The 23,238-nt window shown below is 33.2% G+C and overlaps 1 protein-coding gene across 1 annotated transcript; it reads left to right on the top strand.

The window, feature by feature from the left end:
- Positions 1–17,765: 17,765 nt before the first annotated feature.
- LOC139875783 (putative disease resistance RPP13-like protein 1) lies at positions 17,766–22,255 on the top strand. Its single transcript, XM_071863081.1, has 5 exons — positions 17,766–17,839; positions 18,034–21,476; positions 21,584–21,728; positions 21,854–21,912; positions 22,193–22,255. Exons 2-5 carry the CDS (start codon positions 18,060–18,062, stop codon positions 22,253–22,255), a joined length of 3,684 nt encoding a protein of 1,227 aa, XP_071719182.1. The 5' UTR covers positions 17,766–17,839; positions 18,034–18,059.
- The last annotated feature ends 983 nt before the right edge of the window (positions 22,256–23,238 follow it).

Below are 23,238 nucleotides of genomic sequence, written 5' to 3'. Positions count from 1 at the left end.
CCTTTTATTTTTCAAACATTTTTCTTTTTCGACCTTTTGCGACGAACTCTTTGTCTCTCTTATTTCTCGCTATTCTAGTTTTTAGGACATAGATTTTTATTCTACTTCTTATCTAAATTTCTCAAAATTACGAAAATTTATTTTGAGTAGTTAAATCGATAGATATAAAAATTTTCTGGTTCGTAGTAATAGTTGGATTTGTACGTGGACCGGGTTATTGGAGCCAAACAGTCCTCAATTATATTGAGACCAAACGAATCCTGCCCCTCTGCTGCATCTTTTGGCTATTCGAAACGTGGGCAAAATCAGAAAAGTCTATTGATTGGATAACTTATTATAATTTTTCTTTCCTTTTTAAAAACTAATAGGATATTCTGTGAATGCACCGAGCAAGACGTTCACCACCTTTTGTACGTTCACCACCTGTAACTCGATCAAGACATCGTTTAACAAATATAACCGCCGTTGATTTTTCTTTAGAATCGTCATCCAGTCGACCAAGTACTTCAGTTCAAATTACCGATAATCCATTTTTTGAACCCAACCTCACAATTGAGAATCCGGAAAATATTCAGGAACGGTTCGTAGATCCTGAACCATTAAACTTTCCTCCGGAACCACAAATCATTCAAACAGAGATTGTTGAGGAACGAACCATTAAAACAGAATCATCTAGTGATACCGATTCAACAAATTCAATTATGGAGAATCTGGAACCTTTAAGTATGGAAGACCGAATGAGAGCTAAACGCACTGGCCAAGGTCACGCAATTACTCATCCAGACATTAATGCGCCAGATTATGAAATCAAAGGACAAATTCTACACATGGTGACTAATCAATGCCAATTTAGTGGTGCACCGAAGGAAGATCCAAATGAACATTTACGTACCTTTAATAGGATCTGCACACTATTTAAAATCCGAGAAGTGGAGGATGAACAGATATATCTCATGTTATTTCCCTGGACTTTAAAGGGAGAAGCCAAAGATTGGTTGGAATCATTACCTGAAGGGGCGATCGATACATGGGATGTTTTAGTTGACAAATTTCTTAAACAATTTTTTCCTGCATCTAAAGCCGTAAGACTTCAAGCAGAAATTGTTACGTTCACACAGAAGCCAAATGAAACTCTATATGAGGCGTGGACAAGATATGGAAAATTGTTAAGAGGATGTCCGCAACATGGTTTAGACACCTGTCAAATAGTACAAATATTCTACCAAGGATGCGACATCACTACAAGGAAAGATATAGATATAGCAGCTGGTGGTTCTATTATGAAGAAAACCGAAACTGATGCTTACAAAATTATTGATAACACTGCTTCCCACTCACATGAGTGGCACCAAGAAAAAGACATCATTAGATCATCTAAAGCAGCTAGAGCCGATTCTAGCCATGACTTAGATTCCATTTCGGCAAAGATAGATGCTTTCGAGAGACGAATGGAAAAGATGACTAAGGATATTCACTCAATACGAATTAGTTGTGAGCAGTGTGGAGGACCACATTTGACAAAAGATTGTCTAAGTATTGAATTAACAATGGAACAAAGAGAGAATATTTCATACATAAACCAAAGGCCTGGAAATAATTATCAGAATAATTATCAACCGCCAAGACCGATTTACAATCGAAACCAGAATTATAACCGAAATATTCCATACAATAACCAACAAGGTCCTAGCAATCAACAAGTATCCAATAATACTTACAATCAGCAAAGACCAAATTTTCAAAACAAACCACCACAACAAATCGATGATAAAAAGCCGAATTTAGAAGATATGATGACGAAGCTAGTTGAAACTCAAACGCAGTTTTTCACATCTCAAAAACAAACAAATGAACAAAATGCTCAAGCATTTAGAAATCAACAAGCTTCTATTCAAAATCTGGAACAAGAAGTAAGTAACCTAGCAAGGTTAATAGGTGAAAGAAAACCGGGAAGTCTACCAAGCGATACAAATGCTAACCCCCGGAATGAAACAGCTAAAGCTATTACCACAAGAAGTGGTACAACACTTAAACCACCGGAAATACCTGTAACTTCTGATGAAACTATTCCTACTCCACAAGAACCACAACCTGATCAAGATAAGGAAAAAGAACCGGTAGTTGAAAAGGTTAATGAAGATAACACAGTTAAGGATAAACCTTATGTTAAACCATATCAACCACCACTTCCTTATCCGAGTAAAATGAAGAAAGAAAAACTTGAAGCCGAGCAATCCAAATTCTTGGATATGTTTAAACAAATAAATGTAAATCTTCCCTTCATTGATGTGATTTCAGGAATGCCAAGATATGCTAAATTCTTGAAAGATCTAATCACGAATAGAAAGAAAATGGAAGAACTCTCGGCTGTTACTATGAATGCTAATTGTTCAGCAGTGCTGTTGAATAAGATACCAGAAAAATTATCTGATCCAGGAAGTTTCACAATTCCATGTTTTCTGGGTAGTCTTAGTTCAATAGAAGCATTGGCAGACTTAGGTGCTAGTATAAATCTAATGCCGTATTCACTATACGCTAAACTAGACCTTGGAGAATTGAAACCAACCAGAATAAGCATACAACTAGCCGATAGATCAATAAAATATCCTAGAGGGATAATGGAGAACATGCTAGTTAAAGTTGGTACTTTAGTATTTCCAGTAGATTTTGTTGTTTTGGACATGGAAGAAGATTCTCAAGTTCCTCTCATATTAGGAAGACCATTCTTAAACACGGCTAAAGCAATGATAGACGTGTTCGGTAAGAAACTGACCCTAAGTATAGAGGATGAGAGTGTTACCTTTTCAGTTGATAGAGCAATGCAACAACCACAATCTGCAGATGGTAAGAACGATGTGTTTTTACCAACTCCAACGGTAATACTTAGCAATAATGAAACGCCTAAGTGTGGGAAAAATGAAGTAACACCTAATAATGACATGATAACAAAGAACCCCGTTGTTGATACGAAATTTAATGATCCCGTTATTAATAGTTCAATGAAGAAACTTATTAAACGGATTCGCGATGCTAGAACCAAGGGGAACTTTAAGTTATGTAACCGGTTAGTATCCAATCTATCACCTAAAGAAAAGGAAAAACTAGTTGAAATTGTGGAAATTACACAGGAATCCGACCAATGGCTTAAAGAAAAAGTCACGGATATGCAAGTTGATTATGGACCAAGAGAAATTAACGACGAAGTTAATCACAATTTCGACACCACAGCTAACTAAGTGTGGGGAGAATCAAGTCTTTAAAGGATAATATGTATTTCTGTTAGAGTTAGATTGTCTGTTTTCGTGTAGTTCTCGAAAATGGAACACGTATGGTCTTTCCCTAGCAGACCCTAAAGAACTAGTCTTCTCCCCCCATTCTGAATTTTTATTTTTTTTAGGTTTTTACGAAATGAAGACTGCCTGTGAATTAAACCATGGTCTAATGCTACACGCTTTGATCACTAAAAGAAATAATGACATACTACCGAGTGAATTAGTATCAGTAATCAGAGAAAGAATGGACGGAGTTAGAAAAGGATCCAGATGCGAAGATAATAAGTTACAATTTGGTAAAGGAAAATCAAAATCCGCAGCGAAAAGAAGAGCACGACACCTAGAAAGATGTCACAAATGCGGAAAATGGTCACATGGAGGTAAATGTTCAAATAATCAAACCTATTCAAATACCGAATTTGTTACTTTATGCAGAGACGGACCGTTCATATGTTTAGAAGAAAAGACAATGAATGCTCGAGGTTACGCCTTTGGAGCCATGGAAAATCAATTAAACCGACTATCTTATGAATATAATAGATCATATAACTAAGAAATCTATTTCACAGGTATGTCTGTATAGTTTTTATTTTTATTTTTATTTTTAACCTTTTGATAATAAACGCTAATTTGTTCGCTAAAAAGTATTAAATTGGTATTAAATAAAATTAGGTTTGGCGACCGAAATTATTGATATCGTTCAAAAATTTATTACATCACTGCGAAATTTAACGTTTATTCTTAAGGTATAAATATCTTTAATCAATCAACCCAAAATATTTCAAAAATTCGTCATGAGTTAAATTAGGTCTTGGAACCGAAATTACTTTACCGAAAAGAGGGGCGCATATTTTTGATAATATTTGATTGATTAAAGTGGGATAAAAAGACAAAAAGATTTTTAATTTTATTTTTACCATGTTTTTAAAATTAATATTTAAATCTTAAGTTAATATTGTAAACTTTGTAAAAACAATATTTTTAAAATTGTAAATATTTGAAAAATTAATATAAGTTTGGTATGAATTTATAATATGAATTTTTAAATTAAGTTTGGTGTGAATTTTTAATTTTTAAAATATGAAATTTTAATTTTATGCATTTCAAATTTTTAAGTTTGGTGTGATTTTTTTTTTAGTATTAATTTTGAATTTTATAATTGTGTGAATTTAAAAACAAAAATTTACTCTATCTCATTAAGTTAAGAATATGATTTTTAAAATTCGTCGTAAGTTGAAGACTAGGTCTTTGAACCGAAATTGCTTTACCCGAAGGAGGGACGAGAACTTTTATTATCATTATTTTTAATCTTATTGATTTAAAGTATGCCAAAAACATTAAAAAACCCAAAAATCTTAGCTTTTAAAACAATCGCTACAAAAAGACAAATTTTAAAATTTTGTCGAGGGGCGGACTAGGGCATCGTCCCGAAACGACCTCGTCTTAAAAAGAAACAAAATTTTTAAAATTTTATTAAATTTTATGTTTTAAAAGTATAAGGTTTTTATAAAAAAAAAAAAAAAAAAAAAAAAAAAAAAAAAATTAAAAATACCTGGAAAATACCCCCATGCGACTCGCATGGGGGTAAGAACAAAACCATGCGAGTCGCATGGCTGTTAAAAACTGGACAGGATCAAAAACTCAGTCGACCTGTTTCTTTCTCACAATACACACACATATACACGAACCATCTCCAAAACCCTCTCAAAAATTCATCATTTTTCATCAAATTTCTTGCAAAACTTCACAATAATCATGCCTAGATTCAGTAGTCTCAACCCCTTCAGGAGAAAGGTAAAGATTTCACCCCTAATCTCTTTAAATTCGAATTTTTGTGTTCTTGAGCTAGAAATTTTATATTTTGATTTTGTTAAATTTAGGTGTAATTAGAGCTAAATTGTTGTTATATTATGCATGTATATCCTAGATAGAAGCTATTTAACATGAATTGAAGCTAAAAACTTCAAATTTTTAAGAATCTAGGGTTTGTGTTCTTGAGCAATTTGGGGCTTTTTGATATAAACAGGTTATGGCCGATTTTTGTCATGAATTATTGCTAAATTGAGTAGTGTAACATGTCTAGGTAGTTAATTGATCCAAACTTTGAGCCTAAACATGTTTTTAAGAATTAAATTGGACTTTTTAAGTCCAAAAATTCATGAACTTGGATAAATTGATATAAAGGCCATTTGAAACTTGTTTCATTGCAAGTAGTGATTATTTTGGCATGTTATTTAAGATAAATGCTTATGAACTTGATGTACATTTTTCGTATATGCTTATTTGACAAAGTGTAGACTTGAAAAAAATATGAAAATGAGCACTAGTTTGATTTGAATGCCATGTAACAAGTGTTTAATTGCTATAATGATTATTGTTGACATGTTTAAGAGTTTAAATGTGATAAAACATTGTATACATTTTCGTATGTAAAAATGTAGAATTGTTATTGTTAAGAAAATGTGTATAAAATGTGTTATGAATTGAACATGTCATCATAATTGTTTCAAGTTATTATTTTGCTAACACTAATGCATATTTGGATGCACAATTTTTGTGTTTAATGTGTTTTACAGAAAGCCGATACTGGAGGTTCAGGAGCATCATCGTCCAGACAACCAGAGCCCGAACCGGAAATGTTTCATGAACAAGAACAACATATGCAACAAGAAGAAGAAGGACATGAGGAGCAACATATTCCTTATCACGATCAAGATCAATTATTCGTGAATCAGTTTCGTCAATTCGCTCCACATCAAAGGATTCTGAGCTTAGACATTAATGAAGATCAATTACACCCAAATCTGAGATTTGATCGATGTTGGATAGAGTATCCAGATTATCAAAAGAACATGCACATTCTCTACTTTAAGGTTGTTGAAATGCCAAGGGCAATTGACTGGGTACCTTTGGAAACAGTTGACCTTGCCGAACCGATTCGGGAATTATTGGTGCAAAGGTATGGTAATTCTCAGTTTAACGATTGGATGCGCCTATTTTCCATTCGTAGAACCATATATAGGGAATGGTGTATAGAATTACTTAGTACTATTAAGTTAAACAGTGATGTTAGGAGGATAGATGATAGAAGCTTTATTAGATTTCTGTTAGGTGGACGCATGTACAGAATGTCCATGATAGATTTAGCTAGGGCCTTACAGATTTACACCCCTGCTGAACTTTTGAGCCCCGACTATAATAGCTTGATTGCCCAAGGAGAAAGGGTAGATAGGGAATTTGATATTAACGCTGTCTGGAGGCGTATGTCCCACTTTAATGAATTTCACGCCAGTGGAAATCATACATACTTAGATATAGACAGAGCTGAACTCCGGGTGATTCATAGATTCTTAGCAAACACAATTACACAAAGGGGAAGAAATAAGGAGAAATTGACCGTAAACGATTTGTTCTACCTCAAGTGTATTAGAGACCCGAGGAGTTTCGTTAACATTCCCTATTGTGTTGGTTATTATCTCGCTAATGTAGTTTCGGGGATGAAATCGGGGAGTATTATAGGTGGTGGTATTTTCATTACTCTCATTGGAGAGTATTTAGGTGTAGATAAGCACCAAGGGGGTCCAATGAACGAAATAGAGGACGGAGGTGAAACTATAAGTTCAAACCTTTATCACGGTGCAAGGGTATTATTGATGAGACGTGGTCGGGTATATCGATACGAGGGACCTCAGCGACAGGTAGAAAGAGGTTCGGATGACGAGATGGAGGATCCGAACAACATTATAGGAGTTGTTCGGGAGACTGCTCTTGATTTAGGCGTTCGTATGGAGGATGAATACATGACGAACTATGATAGGCATATGCAGTACGAGGCATGGCAACGTCGGAATGACTACGAGCATTCCCGGCAACGAGAGCATGGCCGATGGGATTATCATCAGCGCCAAATTATAAGCCAGTTGCAGCCTGGCGAGATGTATTATCCGACCCGACCCGCATACTATCCCGCACATCAGCCAGAAATGAGACCACCCTATGATTCATATGATTATGACGCAGCATACCAGTTCACCTATAATCAGCCATGGAACCCGGACGCGAACATGAATTGGGATCCATATCCTAATTTTCCTCCTAACCCACCTCCTGATCAGTAGAGATAAGTTGGTAATTTTTATCTTTATTTTAAACACTTAACATTTTATTACGTTTATGTAATGTTTGATATTTCTATTATTATTGTGTACTAATATTTTTCTTATAATTTGAAAGTGGGATGCCAAAGTCCCATTTCAAATTACATGTATGATTATATTTGTATTGTATGTATTTTATGTTATGCACAAAACAGGATAAAACAACGTGTTTTCAAAGACTGGCATTAAGTTCAGCAAAAGCAAGTAATTTTGACAACAAGATGCAAAATATATGTGAAATAACAACAAGACGGAATGAACAAATGACGTGCACCATTTATCATTCAGCAAACAAACGCCAATATATTTGGAAACTTTGGTAAAAATTTAATCATTTTCACACTAATCACCCTCAATAATTTAAATTGTTACTGATTTCTTGCAAATGAGGGCATTGCAAGATCTTAAGTGTGGGAAGGGGTTAAATTCTTTCGGATTTTAAAATTTTTATATTAAACACTTGGTTACTATTAAAAATACTAGTAAAGCAGTAGTTGTATTAGAATCTAGTGCTCTCTGATAAAAAAGAACAGCCCTAGTCTTATATACTGACTACCCAATTCTAGTAAAAATTTTCAAAATTTTTAATTAAATGAATTCAAATCATGTTTATACATATTTATGAACGATAAAACTAGGTTTTAACACCGAAATTATTGTTACCTCGGAAAGGACATAAATTGAGAAACAAACTAAAATGTTAAAATTCATTTAAAATGGAATAGAGAACGATAAAAAGGAAAATAAAAGCCAAGTGTGGGAAAATTTACCAAGTTATTTTAAACATATGCCACATATATCTGTAACAAATAACTGAAAATACTTTTGCTTTGAACTAAACTAAACTGTTTTACCCGATGAAAGAAAAGAAGAGATGGATCTACACGATGAATCAATTCCATCATTAAAAGGAAGTAAAGTCTTCCGAAAAAGACACGCGCTTCTTGATTTAGGTCATGAAGTTGTCGTCCAGACCAGCTGTAGGTTGACGAAAAATCTAGAAAAGTCATCACTAAAATCAGCAGGAAATCCACGGACCTCAGCATTAAACAGGGTCGCCAAGTGGTCAGATTTATCCTAACCATGAGAAGGATTTATCTCGTACAATGGGGGGGCACCATGCAAATTAGCTGGATAAGACTAATGAATCAGATCCCCAGAAAGGATAATCTCCTTAAAGATTAAAAATCAGCTTTTAAGACTGATATTACTCAATCCTAGAGATTGACCTTAAAGATTGAGAATTACAAACTCATGGAATTCAATGATATCTAAACTCGAGCTTGAACGAGAAAATATTTTGATCAAAAATACAAACCGATTTGTTTTCTGAAAACCCTATTTTCAATGCGTTCATTACCATTGAACGTAAAATCCTAGGAATTCACTTAGAATTCATTAGGTCACCTGAACTAAATCGGGTGTCAACCGTAAGAACGGTGGTTGCATAGCATGGTCAAAGACAGGACCTTGTGCCAGACCGACAAATTATAAGGGTGAGCTTTACTATTGCTCCTACCAAGGATAGTAATTGCGTCCGACACGTTATAGACCATAATCAAAAGCATGTCACGGGACATTGCCTTAACAGTTGCTTGTTCAACGCTTTCCTTTACAACCGGACGGTAGTTTGCCGAAAGGTAATATACGGAACAAGTAAAATGGACGTGTTGCTTTCCTAATACAAGGTTAGCAAGTGGGTGACACAAAACCGCAAGTTTTGAGCTAAAATTTTCAAATTTGAAACCCACCAAACCCACAAAAATATTTTGCAAACACCGGTAAAGGGTTATTCCGGAAAACTTATCTAGGGTAAAAACTAGATTTAATTTTCAAAAAGATCAAATGTTTTCATAAAGATCCAATTTCCTTAATGGATCTAAATTTTTATAGTCATGTGGAACTGTAAACCATATCGTTACTACCATTGTTTATACCGCCGTATAGAAATCACTGATGTACAAAGTGTGAAGAATAAAGAAGTGATTCTAGTATTTCAAGACAATATTGCTTGAGGACAAGCAACGCTCAAGTGTGGGAATATTTGATAATGCTAAAAACGAACATATATTTCATAGCATTATTCCCCAAGAAAGACAAGATTTTAGTTGGTATTGTTCGATTTACAAGCAATATTCGTTTAAATATTAAAAAGTGAAGACAAAAGGCAGATTCGACAAATTGAAGACAAAAAGATCCAAAGAGCTAAAAAGTACAAGATACAACTAAAAAGGTTCAAAATATTGATGAGGAACGTCTCAAAATGACAAGAGTACAAGTTACAAGACGCAAAGTACACGATATAAAATAATACGCGAAGACGTCCGAAAATCCGGAACCGGGACCTGAGCCAAGAAGAAACGCCCGACGCAACGGACCAAAAATATCTAGTCTACTATGCACAAGAATATAATATAATATATATATAATTATATATAATTATATATTATATATATTATTATTATTATATTACGTCGGCAAGAAGAAAACAAAGCCATTTGGCTGGATCCAGGGTGGCCATGCGACTCGCATGGCCAAAGGCACAAATCCATGCGAGTCGCATGGAGTGAGATTGCTGGTCAGGTCCTATATAAAGCCAGTTTTGTTCCGAGTTTTAAATATCTTTTTTCTCTTCCTCTTCATACGTAAATATATTTATATTTATAATTTATATTTTAATTTTAATAATAATTCTAATAATAAGGGTATGTTAGCGAATGTTGTAAGGGTGTAAGTCGAAATTCTGTCCGTGTAACGCTATGCTATTTTTAATCATTGTAAGTTATGTTCAACCTTTTTATATTAATGTCTCGTAGCTAAGTTATTATTATGCTTATTTAAAACGAAGTAATCATGATGTTGGGCTAATTACTAAAATTGGGTAATTGGGCTTTGTACCATAATTGGGGTTTGGACAAAAGAACGACACTTGTGGAAACTAGACTATGGGCTATTAATGGGCTTTATATTTGTTTAACTAAATGAAAGTTTGTTAATGTTAATATAAAGATTTACAATTGGGCGTCCCTATAAATTACCATATACACTCGATCGGACACGATGGGCGGGGTATTTATTTGTACGAATAATCGTTCATTTAACCGGACACGGGAATGGATTAATAGCCACTAGAATAATTAAAACAGGGGTGGAATTACATTCAAGGGTAATTGGTGTAATTGTTAACAAAGTAGTAAAACCTTGGTTTACACGCAGTCGATAACCTGGTGTATTCATTAAACAAAGTATTAAAACCTTGTTACAATTCGAATCCCCAATTAGTTGGAATATTTATCTTCGGGTATAATAATAATTTGACAAGGACACTTGCAATTTATATTTATGACTGATGGACTGTTATGGACAAAAACCAGACGGACATATTGAATAATCCAGGACAAAGGACAATTAACCCATGGGCATAAAACTAAAATCAACACGTCAAACATCATGATTACGGAAGTTTAAATAAGCATAATTCTTTTATTTCATATTTAATTTCCTTTATTTTATATTTAATTGCACTTCTAATTATCGCACTTTTATTTATTTTATTTTATCGCACTTTTAATTATCGTACTTTTTAATTATCGCAATTTTATTTTATCGCATTTTTATTATTCGCAATTTCATTATCGTTATTTACTTTACGCTTTAATTTAAGTCTTGTATTTATTTTATATTTTACATTAGGTTTTAACTGCGACTAAAGTTTTAAAATCGACAAACCGGTCATTAAACGGTAAAAACCCCCCTTTTTAATAATAATATTACTTATATATATGTTTGTATTTTTATAAAAGTAAACTAATATAGCGTTGAGCTTTGTTTAAAGATTTCCCTGTGGAACGAACCGGACTTACTAAAAACTACACTACTGTACGATTAGGTACACTGCCTATAAGTGTTGTAGCAAGGTTTAAGTATATCCATTCTATAAATAAATAAATATCTTGTGTAAAATTGTATCGTATTTAATAGTGTTTTCCTAGTAAAATAATAACTATTTTATATACACCTCGCTTCACATCAGTAGCCATTTAAGGTGTACCATTTCTCTTGAAATATCAATATCAATATTTCTTCTCTCTTTCTTCTCTTTTTTTTTCTCTCTTTGTTCTTATAACCATTAAAGGTAGTTATAAGCCTACTGAATTATAACACGTTATCAGCACGAAGAGCTTAGTGTAATCAAAGGATATCTCAAACGATCACGAGTCACTAATCAAGGTATGAAATTATTAATAATTTTCAGACTCGGACATATCAAATTTTGGACTACTAACATTTTGAACTACTAATTTTTATTAAGTTCTTAGTGCATTTGTATTGTTCTTATTATATGGTTGGCTCTGCCACCTAAATTATATATGGTCGACACTGTCGCCTAACTATCATTTATGTTTACTAACTTTTATTAACTTCACTAACATTTATATTTATGTTATTTAAGTTATATATGGTCGGTTATACCACCTGAATTATATTTATGTAATCTAACTTTTATTAACTTCACTAACATTTATATTTATGTTATTTAAGTTATATATGGTCGGTTATACCACCTGAATTATATTTCTGTAATCTAACTATTATTAACTTCACTAACATTTATATTTATGTTATATATGGTCGGTTATACCGTCTGAATTATATATTCTGTAATCTAACTCTTATTAACTTCACTAACATTTATATTTATGTTAATAAGACCTCATGATTGTACGCAACACGTCATTTGACAACACGGTACTTTATGTACGCAACACGTCATTTGACAACACGGTACCATGGGTCGAGATTAATTCCGATCAATACGAATACGATGGGGTCTTTATATGTTATCTAACATTTATGATTACTTATGCAATTAATCATTATTTATTTCATGCATACTAATGTTTATTCTTAAATTTATAATCTTAAAAGTTAAAATAAGAAAAAGTAGTTTGTACTTTTATTAAAAGTAAATCTTAAAAGTTAAAATACAAAAAGTAGTTTGTATTTTTATTAAAAGTAAATCTTAAAAGTTAAAATACAAAAAGTAGTTTGTATTTTTATTAAAAGTAAATCTTAGAAGTTAAAATAAAAAAAAAAGGAATGGTAAAATGGATTAGCTTTTTGTCAAAAATGAAGTATTGAAAATGAAGTGGTCTCCTTCTATAATTAAAAAAAATATATTTTCATCAAATGAATTTTTATTGTGGCCGACAATTCCAAACACGAGTCAGTGTTTAGTTTATCAAGAATATCTCTTGCTTTGGTGAAAGGTCACGATCACGATATCGGGTGTTGTGAAAGAATTAAAAAATTGGTCAAGTGATTTTTTTTAAAACAAAGAAAATGTTTAAATGAGTTTTACAGAAATGGGGAAAGCAAAGTAATTTTTTTTTTCCAAACTTGTCAAATGTTTTGTTAAAAACGTGACCGTTGAAAAAAGGAGGTTGAATAATAAAACTTAAAAAAAACAAATTATTTTTTTTAAGAGTGTGCATCAAAATGGCCATAATGCCAAAGTGATGTATAAAGTTAATAAAGATGCAAGATGATCGTTTTGTATGTTGAAGTTAAACAAAAAGTTGATACAAGTGGGGTTTACATATATTATTTAGTTACTATTAGTCCACTAACCTCCACTCAAAACATATTTATAAGTTATAAAAAAAAAAGGGTTTGGTGGCAATGCTAATTATTGAACCGAAAAAAAAAATTAAATTATAAACCTTGGATGGCCACGAACCAAAACAAGAGGAGGCATGGATTTTAAGTTAGTATATATTCTGAAATGGTACGGGTGATGGATCCAATGAATCCGCATCAAGGACCCGCGGGTGCTATCCCTAATTGTGACAAGTACAAATCAACTAAAAGTCTAAAAGATAAATGCTCTTATAGGGACCAAATGTTCACAATAATTGTCTAAGCTAGATATGAAACAAATAGTTCATCAATAAAAAATATGCATCTAAAGCTTCTACTGAAAATTAATGTGCAATGTACAACATATAACTATATGGTCAAATTCATTTGAGCCTTCGGAGTCACAAGTATATGATGTATATATATTACTCAATTAACAAAATAGTAAATCGAAATTAATTCATATGAATAGTAAAAAGAAATTAATTAATTTACTATTCACATAAAAAGCGCATATAATGAAAAGCACATATGGTGAAAAACACAGCGCATATGATTAAAAGCGTATATGGTGAAAATGATATATAATGAAAAAGCACATATGGTGATTTATGGAAAAAAAAAACACATATGTTGATTAATGGAAAGCACATATGATTATTAATGAAAAGTATATTGTGAAAAAGAATCACAAATGTTTCTTGAAAGAATTCAAGGTAAGATATATGAACCAATTCATCCATCATGTGAACCATTTTGATATTTCATGGTTCTAATAGACGCATCTAGCGGATGGTCTCATATTTGTATGTTATCAAGCCGTAATATGGCATTTGCAAAGTTTCTTGCACAAATTATTAAATTGAGAACACATTATTCTGATTACACCATTAAAAGGATGAGACTTGATAATACCGGTGAGTTAACATCTCAAGCATTTAATGATCATTATATATCTACAGGGATTGTTGTTGAACATCCAGTTGCTCATGTGCATACACAAAATTGGTTTAGCTGAATCAATAGATAAACGCTTGCAGCTAATAACTAGACAATTGATAATGAGTACAAAACTCTCGATATTTATATGTGGACATGTAAATTTACATGCTGCGACATTAATTCGCATTATACCATGTGGAAGTCATAAATATTTTCACTTACTACTTGATTTTGGCCAAGAGCCAAATATTTTCACCTTAGAACATTGGTTGTGCAGTGTATGTTACAATTGTATCACCACAACACAATAAAATGGTTTTTCAAAGAAAGATGGTAATATATTTTGGATATAAAACATCTTCAATCATAAGATATACTGAACCCATGATGGGTGATGTTTTTACAGCACGTTTTGCTGATTGTCATTTTAATAAAACATTGTTCCCTAGATTAGGGGATGAAGTAAACAAAATAAATAAATAAAATGATGCTTCATGATGTGAACATCAATTAAGGTATATTGAACTCGCACAAAAGAATGTGAAACGAAAGTTCAAAAATAATGCATATGCAAGAACTTGCAAATTAATTACTTTATGCATTTACAGATATAAAAAAAAAGTGACTAAATCATATATACCAGCGATAAATGCTCCAGCTCAAACTGAAATTCCAAAAGCTGGCAATAATGTCACTGTTGAGTCTTTACCACGCATCAAACGTGGAAGATCAATTGGTTCCGAAGATAAAAATCCTCGAAAAAGAAAATCAGCTGATAATGAGGTAAAAGAAAGTGTTCAAGAAGAACCACAAATCAATATTCCTTCTGCAGAGGATATTGATAAATGTAAATACATAAATTGCGATAAATTATGCAATATTATGGAACCAAAATAAAATGAAAAATCTTGATGAGATATTTTCATATAATGTTACAATGACATCATGAATAAAGATGATGATCTGGAACGAAAATCTGTCATTGAATATACAAAATGGACATGATTGAGCTCAATGGAAAGGAGCAATACGAGCTGAATTAGAATCGCTTGATAAAAGAAAAGTTTTCGGATCAATCGTTATCACTTTTAAAGATGTGAAACGTATGGGATACAAATGAATTTTTATCCGAAAAGAAATGTGCAAATGAAGTTACAAGGCAAAACTAGACTTGTAACTCAAGATTTCCCACAAAGACCATAAATGAATTAGGAGGAAAACTTATCCTCCTGTAATGGATACAATTACTTATTAGATACTTAATCAACCTGGTAGTTATTTAAATGCATCTCATAAATGTTGTTACTACTTACTTATCTGTATGGATCACTTAATAGTGATATATATGAATATACCTAAAGGGTTAAGGTATCATAAGCATCTAATGTAAAACCTAAGGGAATATATTCCATTAAATCACAAAGATTTCTTAATGTGTTTATACAAACGGGACGTATGTGGTATAACCGATTAAATGACTACTTGATAAGAAAAAGGGTATACATATAAACTTATTTTGCACGTATGTTTTATAAAAACAATGTTCGGATATGTGATCGTAGTTGTTTATGTCAATGTTCTTAACATCATATGAACAAATAAAGAGATCTATGAAATCATTCAACTTCTAAAGAATTATTTTGGAATAAAAAATCTTGAAAAAACCAAGTATTGCCTTGGATTGCAAATTGAGCATATGCATAATGGTCTACTTGTACATCAAACAACTTATACTGAAAAGATTTTAAAACATTTTTTTTAAAGATAAAGCCAATTGGTTGTTAGATCACTCAATATTGACACTGATCCATTTCATCCCCGTGAAGATCATGAAGATATTAACGGATCAGAAGTTCCATATATTAGTGCAATTGGGACTGTTATGTATCTTACAAATTGTACAAGACCTGACATTTTTTTGCAGTTAATTTGTTGACAAGGTTCAACTCAGCCCTTACAAAAAGACATTGGAATGGGATAAACACATATTTTGATACCCTTGAGAAACTGCTAATTTAAAATTATTTTATTCTAACGTTTCAAAACAAGATTTGGTTGATTATGTATATGCAGGTCATTCATCAAATCCTCATAAAGATAAATCTCAGACTCGATATGTATTCCTAAATGGAGGTACCACAAAAATCATGGCGTTCTTAAAACAAACACTTGTTGCAACATAATCAGATCATGACGAAGTGATTGCATTATATGAAACTACTCGAAAATGTGTTTGGTTGAGATCAATGACACAAATCATTATTGATTCTTGTGGACTAGAACGCTATAAAAGACTAACAACTATCTTCACCAACAACTATATATGAAGATAATGCAGCTTGCATAATACAAATGAAAGAAGAGTATCAAAAGTGACTGAACAAAATATAAATACTGACGAGGCGCCAAAGCCATAGACAGTCTTAACGGTCATAAGTTTGATGGAAAAGAATGGTATGTTGGTAAGGCTCAGAAAAGACTACAAGGGAATATGAATTGAAACAAGGGTTTGAGCAAACCATGAAGGAGATTGTAGATAAATCACAGGGGCTAAACTTCTACATAAAAGATTTAGATGATACAGTTTCAGATGAAAACCTCAGATTCTTCTCATATACTCAAGATCTCGTAAAAGACAACCAGATTAAAATGAGATACGTTCAATCAACAACTCTGCTGATCTTTATACCAAAGCACTGCCAACTGCTATTTTCAGAACACACGTTCATAATATTGGCATGAGGCATGTTCAGAAGATGTAACAACTCAGGCGTTGCCTACTTGAGGGGGAGTCAACTCTATGCTGCACTCTTTTTCCCTTAGCTAAAGTTTTATCCCAATGGGTTTTCTTTAGCAAGGTTTTTAACGAGGCAGTACTAGTTATTCTCTAATAAAATTGTCATCCAAGGGGGAGTGTTATAAAATATCTAGATTGGATGTTAATTTTATAATTATTATATTTCTTGCATAGTAATATTTTATACTATAAATAGACATGTATGGTAGCCATTTAAGGTGTACCATTTCTCTTGAAATATCAATATCAATATTTCTTCTCTCTTTCTTCTCTTTTTTTTTCTCTCTTTGTTCTTATAACCATTAAAGGTAGTTATAAGCCTACTGAATTATAACAGTTTATTTCTTTTCACCTGCACAACCTTTTCCATTTCTTTTGTATTTTCTTTTTCATTCTTCAAAGCATAAACTATATACATATACTGTATAAGTCTTTTTAAAACAAAATTTTATTTTACGTACTAAACTATACTTATATATCTCACATAGTCACATGCATACATACATCACATGTTTAACCTTAAAATTAAATTTTGAATTCTCACCGTTGATTTTAACCTTGGTCCCGTTGTCCCACTATTTTCACTTCTCGATTCATTATAGCTCATATCACTTTTAGCATCAGCTTCATATCTCACACATTAAATCGAATATTCAAATATTAATAGGTAAAAGTAAGATTAAAAATCAAAACGCACCACAGTTTGTATGAGATTAAGTTGAAAAAGTATTTGAAAATTAAAATAATGAAATACGTAACTGACTACCTACCCGTGAGTTAATTATTGATTCGAATGAAAAAAGAAGGCTTATAATTCCATTAGAATTGTGAAAGAGACAAATAGGTTGTGAAAGAGACAAATAGGTAGCTGAGAAGTGTAAGGGTTGTGTAGCACTGTTGTGGAAGGTTTAAAGGGAAAAACAAAATAAATTATATTATATATATATTCAAATTATAAATTATGGCATAGGGGTATTTTGTGAAGTTACATATAAAAATAGTGGATTTATTTCCCATTAGAATAACTTCAGGTACCTAACACATCCTTTGAAATCATTCAATCAACACCGCACAAAGTCTTGGTCTACTACTTTACTTTTACTTTATGTGTCTTTTCCCATCCTTTGAAATCATTAAGATCTCCTTCCTTGCAAACAACAACAAAAAAACACAAAAACAATTTTCGTTCTCTACATACAAATGGCTGATATCATTGTTGGTGCAGTTGTGGGTGAGCTGATCAAGAACCTAATGTCTTCTGACTTGATGAAGTTGGCTCGATATGAAGGAATCGATACTCAGCTGAACAAATGGACGGACAAGTTGACCTTGATCCAAGATGTGCTTGCTGATGCAGACCAGACTCACATAACCCAACAATTTGTTAAAACGTGGCTACACAGACTTCGGGAATTGGCTTACGACATAGACGATGTGGTTGATGATTTGGCCACTGAAGTTATAAAGCGCAAACTGAATCAAGAAACTCATGCCACTAGTAGTAAGTTACTGAAGCTTTTTCCAGCTTGTTGTACTAATTTATATCCTCGTAGCATGATTTATGGGCATAAGATGAAGTCTAAGGTAGAAGAGATTACCTCTAGACTAAATGATCTTGCTGATGAGAGAAATAAACTAGGCCTGTTAGGTGTCAATGTGAAAGCTAAAACTGGATCCAAGGGAAAAAATGTACAATTCCAACAAACTTCACTAATTGATAAGTCCACTGTTTTGGGTCGGGAAGCGGATACAGAGGCATTGATTGCAAAGTTGTTGGAAGATGAAGACTTGAATCGAAAAGTAAGCGTCATGTCCATCGTAGGTCTCGGTGGGATCGGGAAAACAACTCTTGCAAAAATTCTGTACAATGATGAGAAAGTTAAGGCTGGGTTTGAACTGAGGGCATGGGTTTATGTTTCTCAAGAATTTGATGTATTGAAAATTAGCAACGCAATTTATCGAGCTGTGAATGGGGAGGAAAAAACATTTGATGACCTAGATCTGCTTCATGTGGCTCTGAAAGAAAAACTATCAAAGAAGCGGTTTCTAGTTGTATTGGACGATGTTTGGAACGAAGACCAGAGTCAATGGGAACTTCTTAAAAGCCCATTTGTTGGTGGCTACCCTGGGAGTAAAATCATTGTCACCACCCGCAGCAGAACAGTTGCTTTAATGATGGACTCCGTTCAACTTTACGATCTAAAGCTTTTGTCTGATGAGATAGGTATGTCGTTATTGGCTTATAGTGCAATGAATGAAGAGAACTTTGACAAATATCCATCACTTAAGGTAATTGCTGAAGGCATAGTTAAAAAATGTAATGGCTTGCCTCTAGCTTTGGTAGCGCTTGGGAGGGTGTTGAAGAAAAATGGAAAAAGTGATGATAAATGGCAGGAAGTGTTAGATAGCGAGATATGGGATACAGGGGATGTTAGAGATATTCTTCCAGCTCTAAAGCTGAGCTATTATGATCTCCCTCCACATTTGAAACAACTCTTTGCATATTGCTCTTTTTTTCCTAAAGGGTACTTGTTCGTCAAAGATAAATTAATTCTATTGTGGATGGCGGAAGGTTTCTTGTCTCAATCAAAGGAAAGTAACAACAAAATGGAGAGTATGGGTCGCAAGCACTTTGAAGAGCTAACTTCAAGGTCATTTTTTCAGCATTCCACGGATGACGAAACAAAATACACGATGCACGACATGATGAATGACTTGGCAATAAGTGTTGCAGGAGAGTTCTTCTTTATGTTGGATGATAAGACGGATGAAAATGATGTGAACTATGATTTTGAGAAGTTCCGTCACTTTTCATTCAGTGAAAGGTCTGCAGAATATAAAAAGTTCAAGGAATTACATAGATCGAGATGCTTGCGAACGTTCTTACCGGTGTCAGTTGATGAGAATTTTTGGACAAGCTTCAATACATTGGACGATGTTCTTCCAGATTTGCTTCCACGATTACAGCTCCTTAGGGTGCTAAGCTTAACTTATCGTTCAATCACAAACGTTCCAAAATCCATAGGTGATCTCAAGCATTTGCGGTACCTCAATTTTTCTAGAACAAAGATCGAACAAGTACCCGATGAGGTCAGCGAGCTTTATAATCTCCAAAGCTTGTTGGTCTGTGACTGTTTAGAGTTAGTTAGCTTGCCAAACAGTTTTGTCAAGTTAACAAATCTGCGACATCTTGACATGAGTTATACTCGATATTTGAATCATACACCTCTAGGGATTGGTAGGTTAAAGAGTCTACAAACTCTATCCAAGGTTCATATCGAAGGGGGTAATGGGTTCAAAGTATCTGACCTAAAAGACCTGTCATATCTTGAAGGTCATCTTTCCATTAAAGGATTGGACAAGGTGATACATACACAACAAGCAATGGCTGCCGACTTAAAGGGAAAGAAGGGTCTTGTTAGTTTGGATATGGAATGGAGTGATGATGTGTTCAATGATTCTCGAAATTCGGAGGTAGAAGATGAAGTAATTCAAAGTTTAAGGCCTCACAATAGGTTGAAGAAACTTAAGATTATATGCTACGGTGGAATGAAATTTCCCAGTTGGTTTGGAGATACCTCGTTTGATAAGCTCACAGAGCTTAGTTTAAAAGGATGCAGAAATTGTACAGTTTTGGATAATATATCATTTCCAAAATTAGAATATTTGAAAATTGCTGAGATGCTAGACTTGGTGAAATTTTCTATTTGTGATGGTGACAAAACAATTGGATCCCTTCCTCATCTTCGCGAAATTTATATAGAAGGTTGTCCGAAACTATCTGAGCTCTCAATTAGATTAGTACCATCAGTTGAGGTTAATGTTGGAAGTAGCAACAAGAAATCTGTCAAAAGAAAAGTAAATATTTCTGATTGTGATTCACTGGAGAGTTTCAATTGCTGTAATACAGTTGAGGAATTGTATATCGAAAGATGTTCTTCAATGACAACATTGCAGCAGGAGCTCCCATCCTCTCTCAAGTCTCTTAATGTCAGAAAATGTAAAAAATTGGTATCAATAGGAGAGAAAGACGTTAATTTTGGTAGTAGTAACACAGTGTCTGTCCTTAGAAAAGTGATTCTTCAGGAGTGTGAGTCATTGGAGAGTTACAGTTGCCCTAATAATGTTGAGACGTTGGCGATACACAAATGTGATTCAGTGACGTCATTAACATTTTCAACGAGAGAGCTGGAGTTCTCCTCTCTCAAGCTTCTTGCTGTTGGTTCTTGCAAAAGTTTAAATTCATTTCCTCTTCTTGAGCATTTACAAAATCTCACGTCTTTGGAAGCGATGGGTATAGCAGATTGTCCAAACCTGGAAGATTCATTTCCATGTGGGTTGTGGCCTCCTAATTTAAGGAAGTTAGGAATTGGAATGTTAAAGAAGCCATTATCAGAGTTTGGGTTGCAGAAGTACCCGACCTCACTTGTTGAACTAACCTTACTTGGTGATGATTCAGGAGTGACTTCATTTGCAATGGAAGGAGATGCTACTACTACTTCAACATCTTTTCTTCTTCCACCATCTCTAACTCATCTAACAATCTGGGATTTTAAGGATGTGGAATCAATTACAGGGGTGGTCATGCAACTCACTCGCCTCAGTTATCTTTATATTAAAAACTGCCCGAATATTAAAGATGTACCAGACCCAACTTCATCTTTGACGGTAAATGAAGAAAGGTACAAAAAGTCCATCATGTCTATCTCTTACAATAACTTGTGCATATCTTAGCTTTCTTTAATAGCATATTATTTATTTATGTTTTTTGTTAGGCTTTATTGAAAATAACTCAAAAACATATGATCTTCATTGAAACTTTATATTCATTCAGGCCCTCCACCCGTTTGATGAAATTCCTTAAAGATATGCATTTTTATTTTTTGCAAATCCCTGAAGTTGCTCCTGATCGATCATTGGGTTTTAAGGAAAATTATTAACATCAACATAAATGAGATAATGAATAATGATCTTATAACTATCATCGACTTATTTGACCTAGTAGAATATAATGGAATTTCTTATCATATGTGTCCACTCCACAGGTTCGAGAGTTAAACGTATTTCACAAGAACAATTGAAGTGGAAAGTTATGAGCTTTCAGGTAAGGGTATGTTTCCAGTTATCTCCATGTTGCTTTGTTACAACTTAACAATCTGTTTAGGTTTAGTTAATGATACATTAGTTAGTTGTGATTCAAATTTTACAGTAATAAAGAAGAGACCAATATATTGTTAGTAATGAATTCAACATAGTTTTGCTTGATTAAATGACAAATCAATATTGGCTTTAGCTTACAACTCAACTGCAGATTCAAAATAAAGCTGTAAATTCAAAATGTACTTCTCATGTTTACAAATTATTTGTATTTTGTTTTACAACAGAATTCAAGTCCGATAGCTCCTGCCAGAAGAGAAGGCTCAAGGCCATGTTTAAGATGTGATTAAAGCTCTTAACTATGCATTCGTTTCATAAGTTTCTTTGTTGTTATGTATCTACATAAAACATGATTGATACGGTTTCAGTGTTGGTGAAAGAAAACGTAATTATATCGAAATAATCACATGATGTTTCTGCTTGTTGTTTTTGTGATTTAAAAGCGTTCATTATATGTGTGTATTTGTTAGAATTTGAATATATTATGTTCCATATGTAAACTTGAAATAATTCATATCGGTGTTGTTAAATGGACTCGAACCAGTTTTGACCCATCAACCCGCCCATTTTGCCACCTCTGGATAAAAGTGGTACAGTTAAGAAGCTTATCTACAAATTCTTGAACTTATATCCTATTCTTGAAATTCAATGACAACATTAATAGTAGTAAGACTTTAAAGTAACCGTCTGAATATAAAGATTAAGGAGGTTCTACACATTAAAAGCAAACTTCAGCTTATTTTCTTGATGTGAACTCAAATGTATTCACGCTTATTGCACGTGTAGTTAGTTAGTAGATGAAAGTTAGTTACAAATGTAAACATAATTCAGTTACAAATTAGATCATAGTGGCTATAAATAGATTGTTCATATGTAATTAGAAGTCATTCAGAAATAAAAAGAAACTCTCTCCCAAATTCTGTTCTTATCTTGACTCTGTAATAACAAGTCAACTACATTTCAAATTCGAGTTCTGTTCTTGATTATCTGACTTCAATTCGATTAAGAGAATGTCTTCGATTCATTGCAATTCAGCAAGTTCATATCATTTCTACACATTAACCCAGATAAAACATAACCAAATTCAACCTGTTTAGTAGCAAATGGGTCGCAGATTATGGCTTAAGACGTGAATTTAAGCTAAAAAGAGCAGAGTTGTACCCGAAAAGGTGTCCTCGCCGAACGAATGCTTGACTCTGATCCAAGATAATAGAAAATTAAAGTATGTAGCATAACCATTTATTAAACTAACACACAGCACTTTGTTTACACC

This window comes from Rutidosis leptorrhynchoides, chromosome 11, assembly GCF_046630445.1.
Source record: "Rutidosis leptorrhynchoides isolate AG116_Rl617_1_P2 chromosome 11, CSIRO_AGI_Rlap_v1, whole genome shotgun sequence".
NCBI lineage: Eukaryota > Viridiplantae > Streptophyta > Magnoliopsida > Asterales > Asteraceae > Rutidosis > Rutidosis leptorrhynchoides.
The sequence above is the reverse complement of the archived record's forward strand: the minus strand, read 5'-3'. Positions and strand labels throughout refer to the sequence as shown.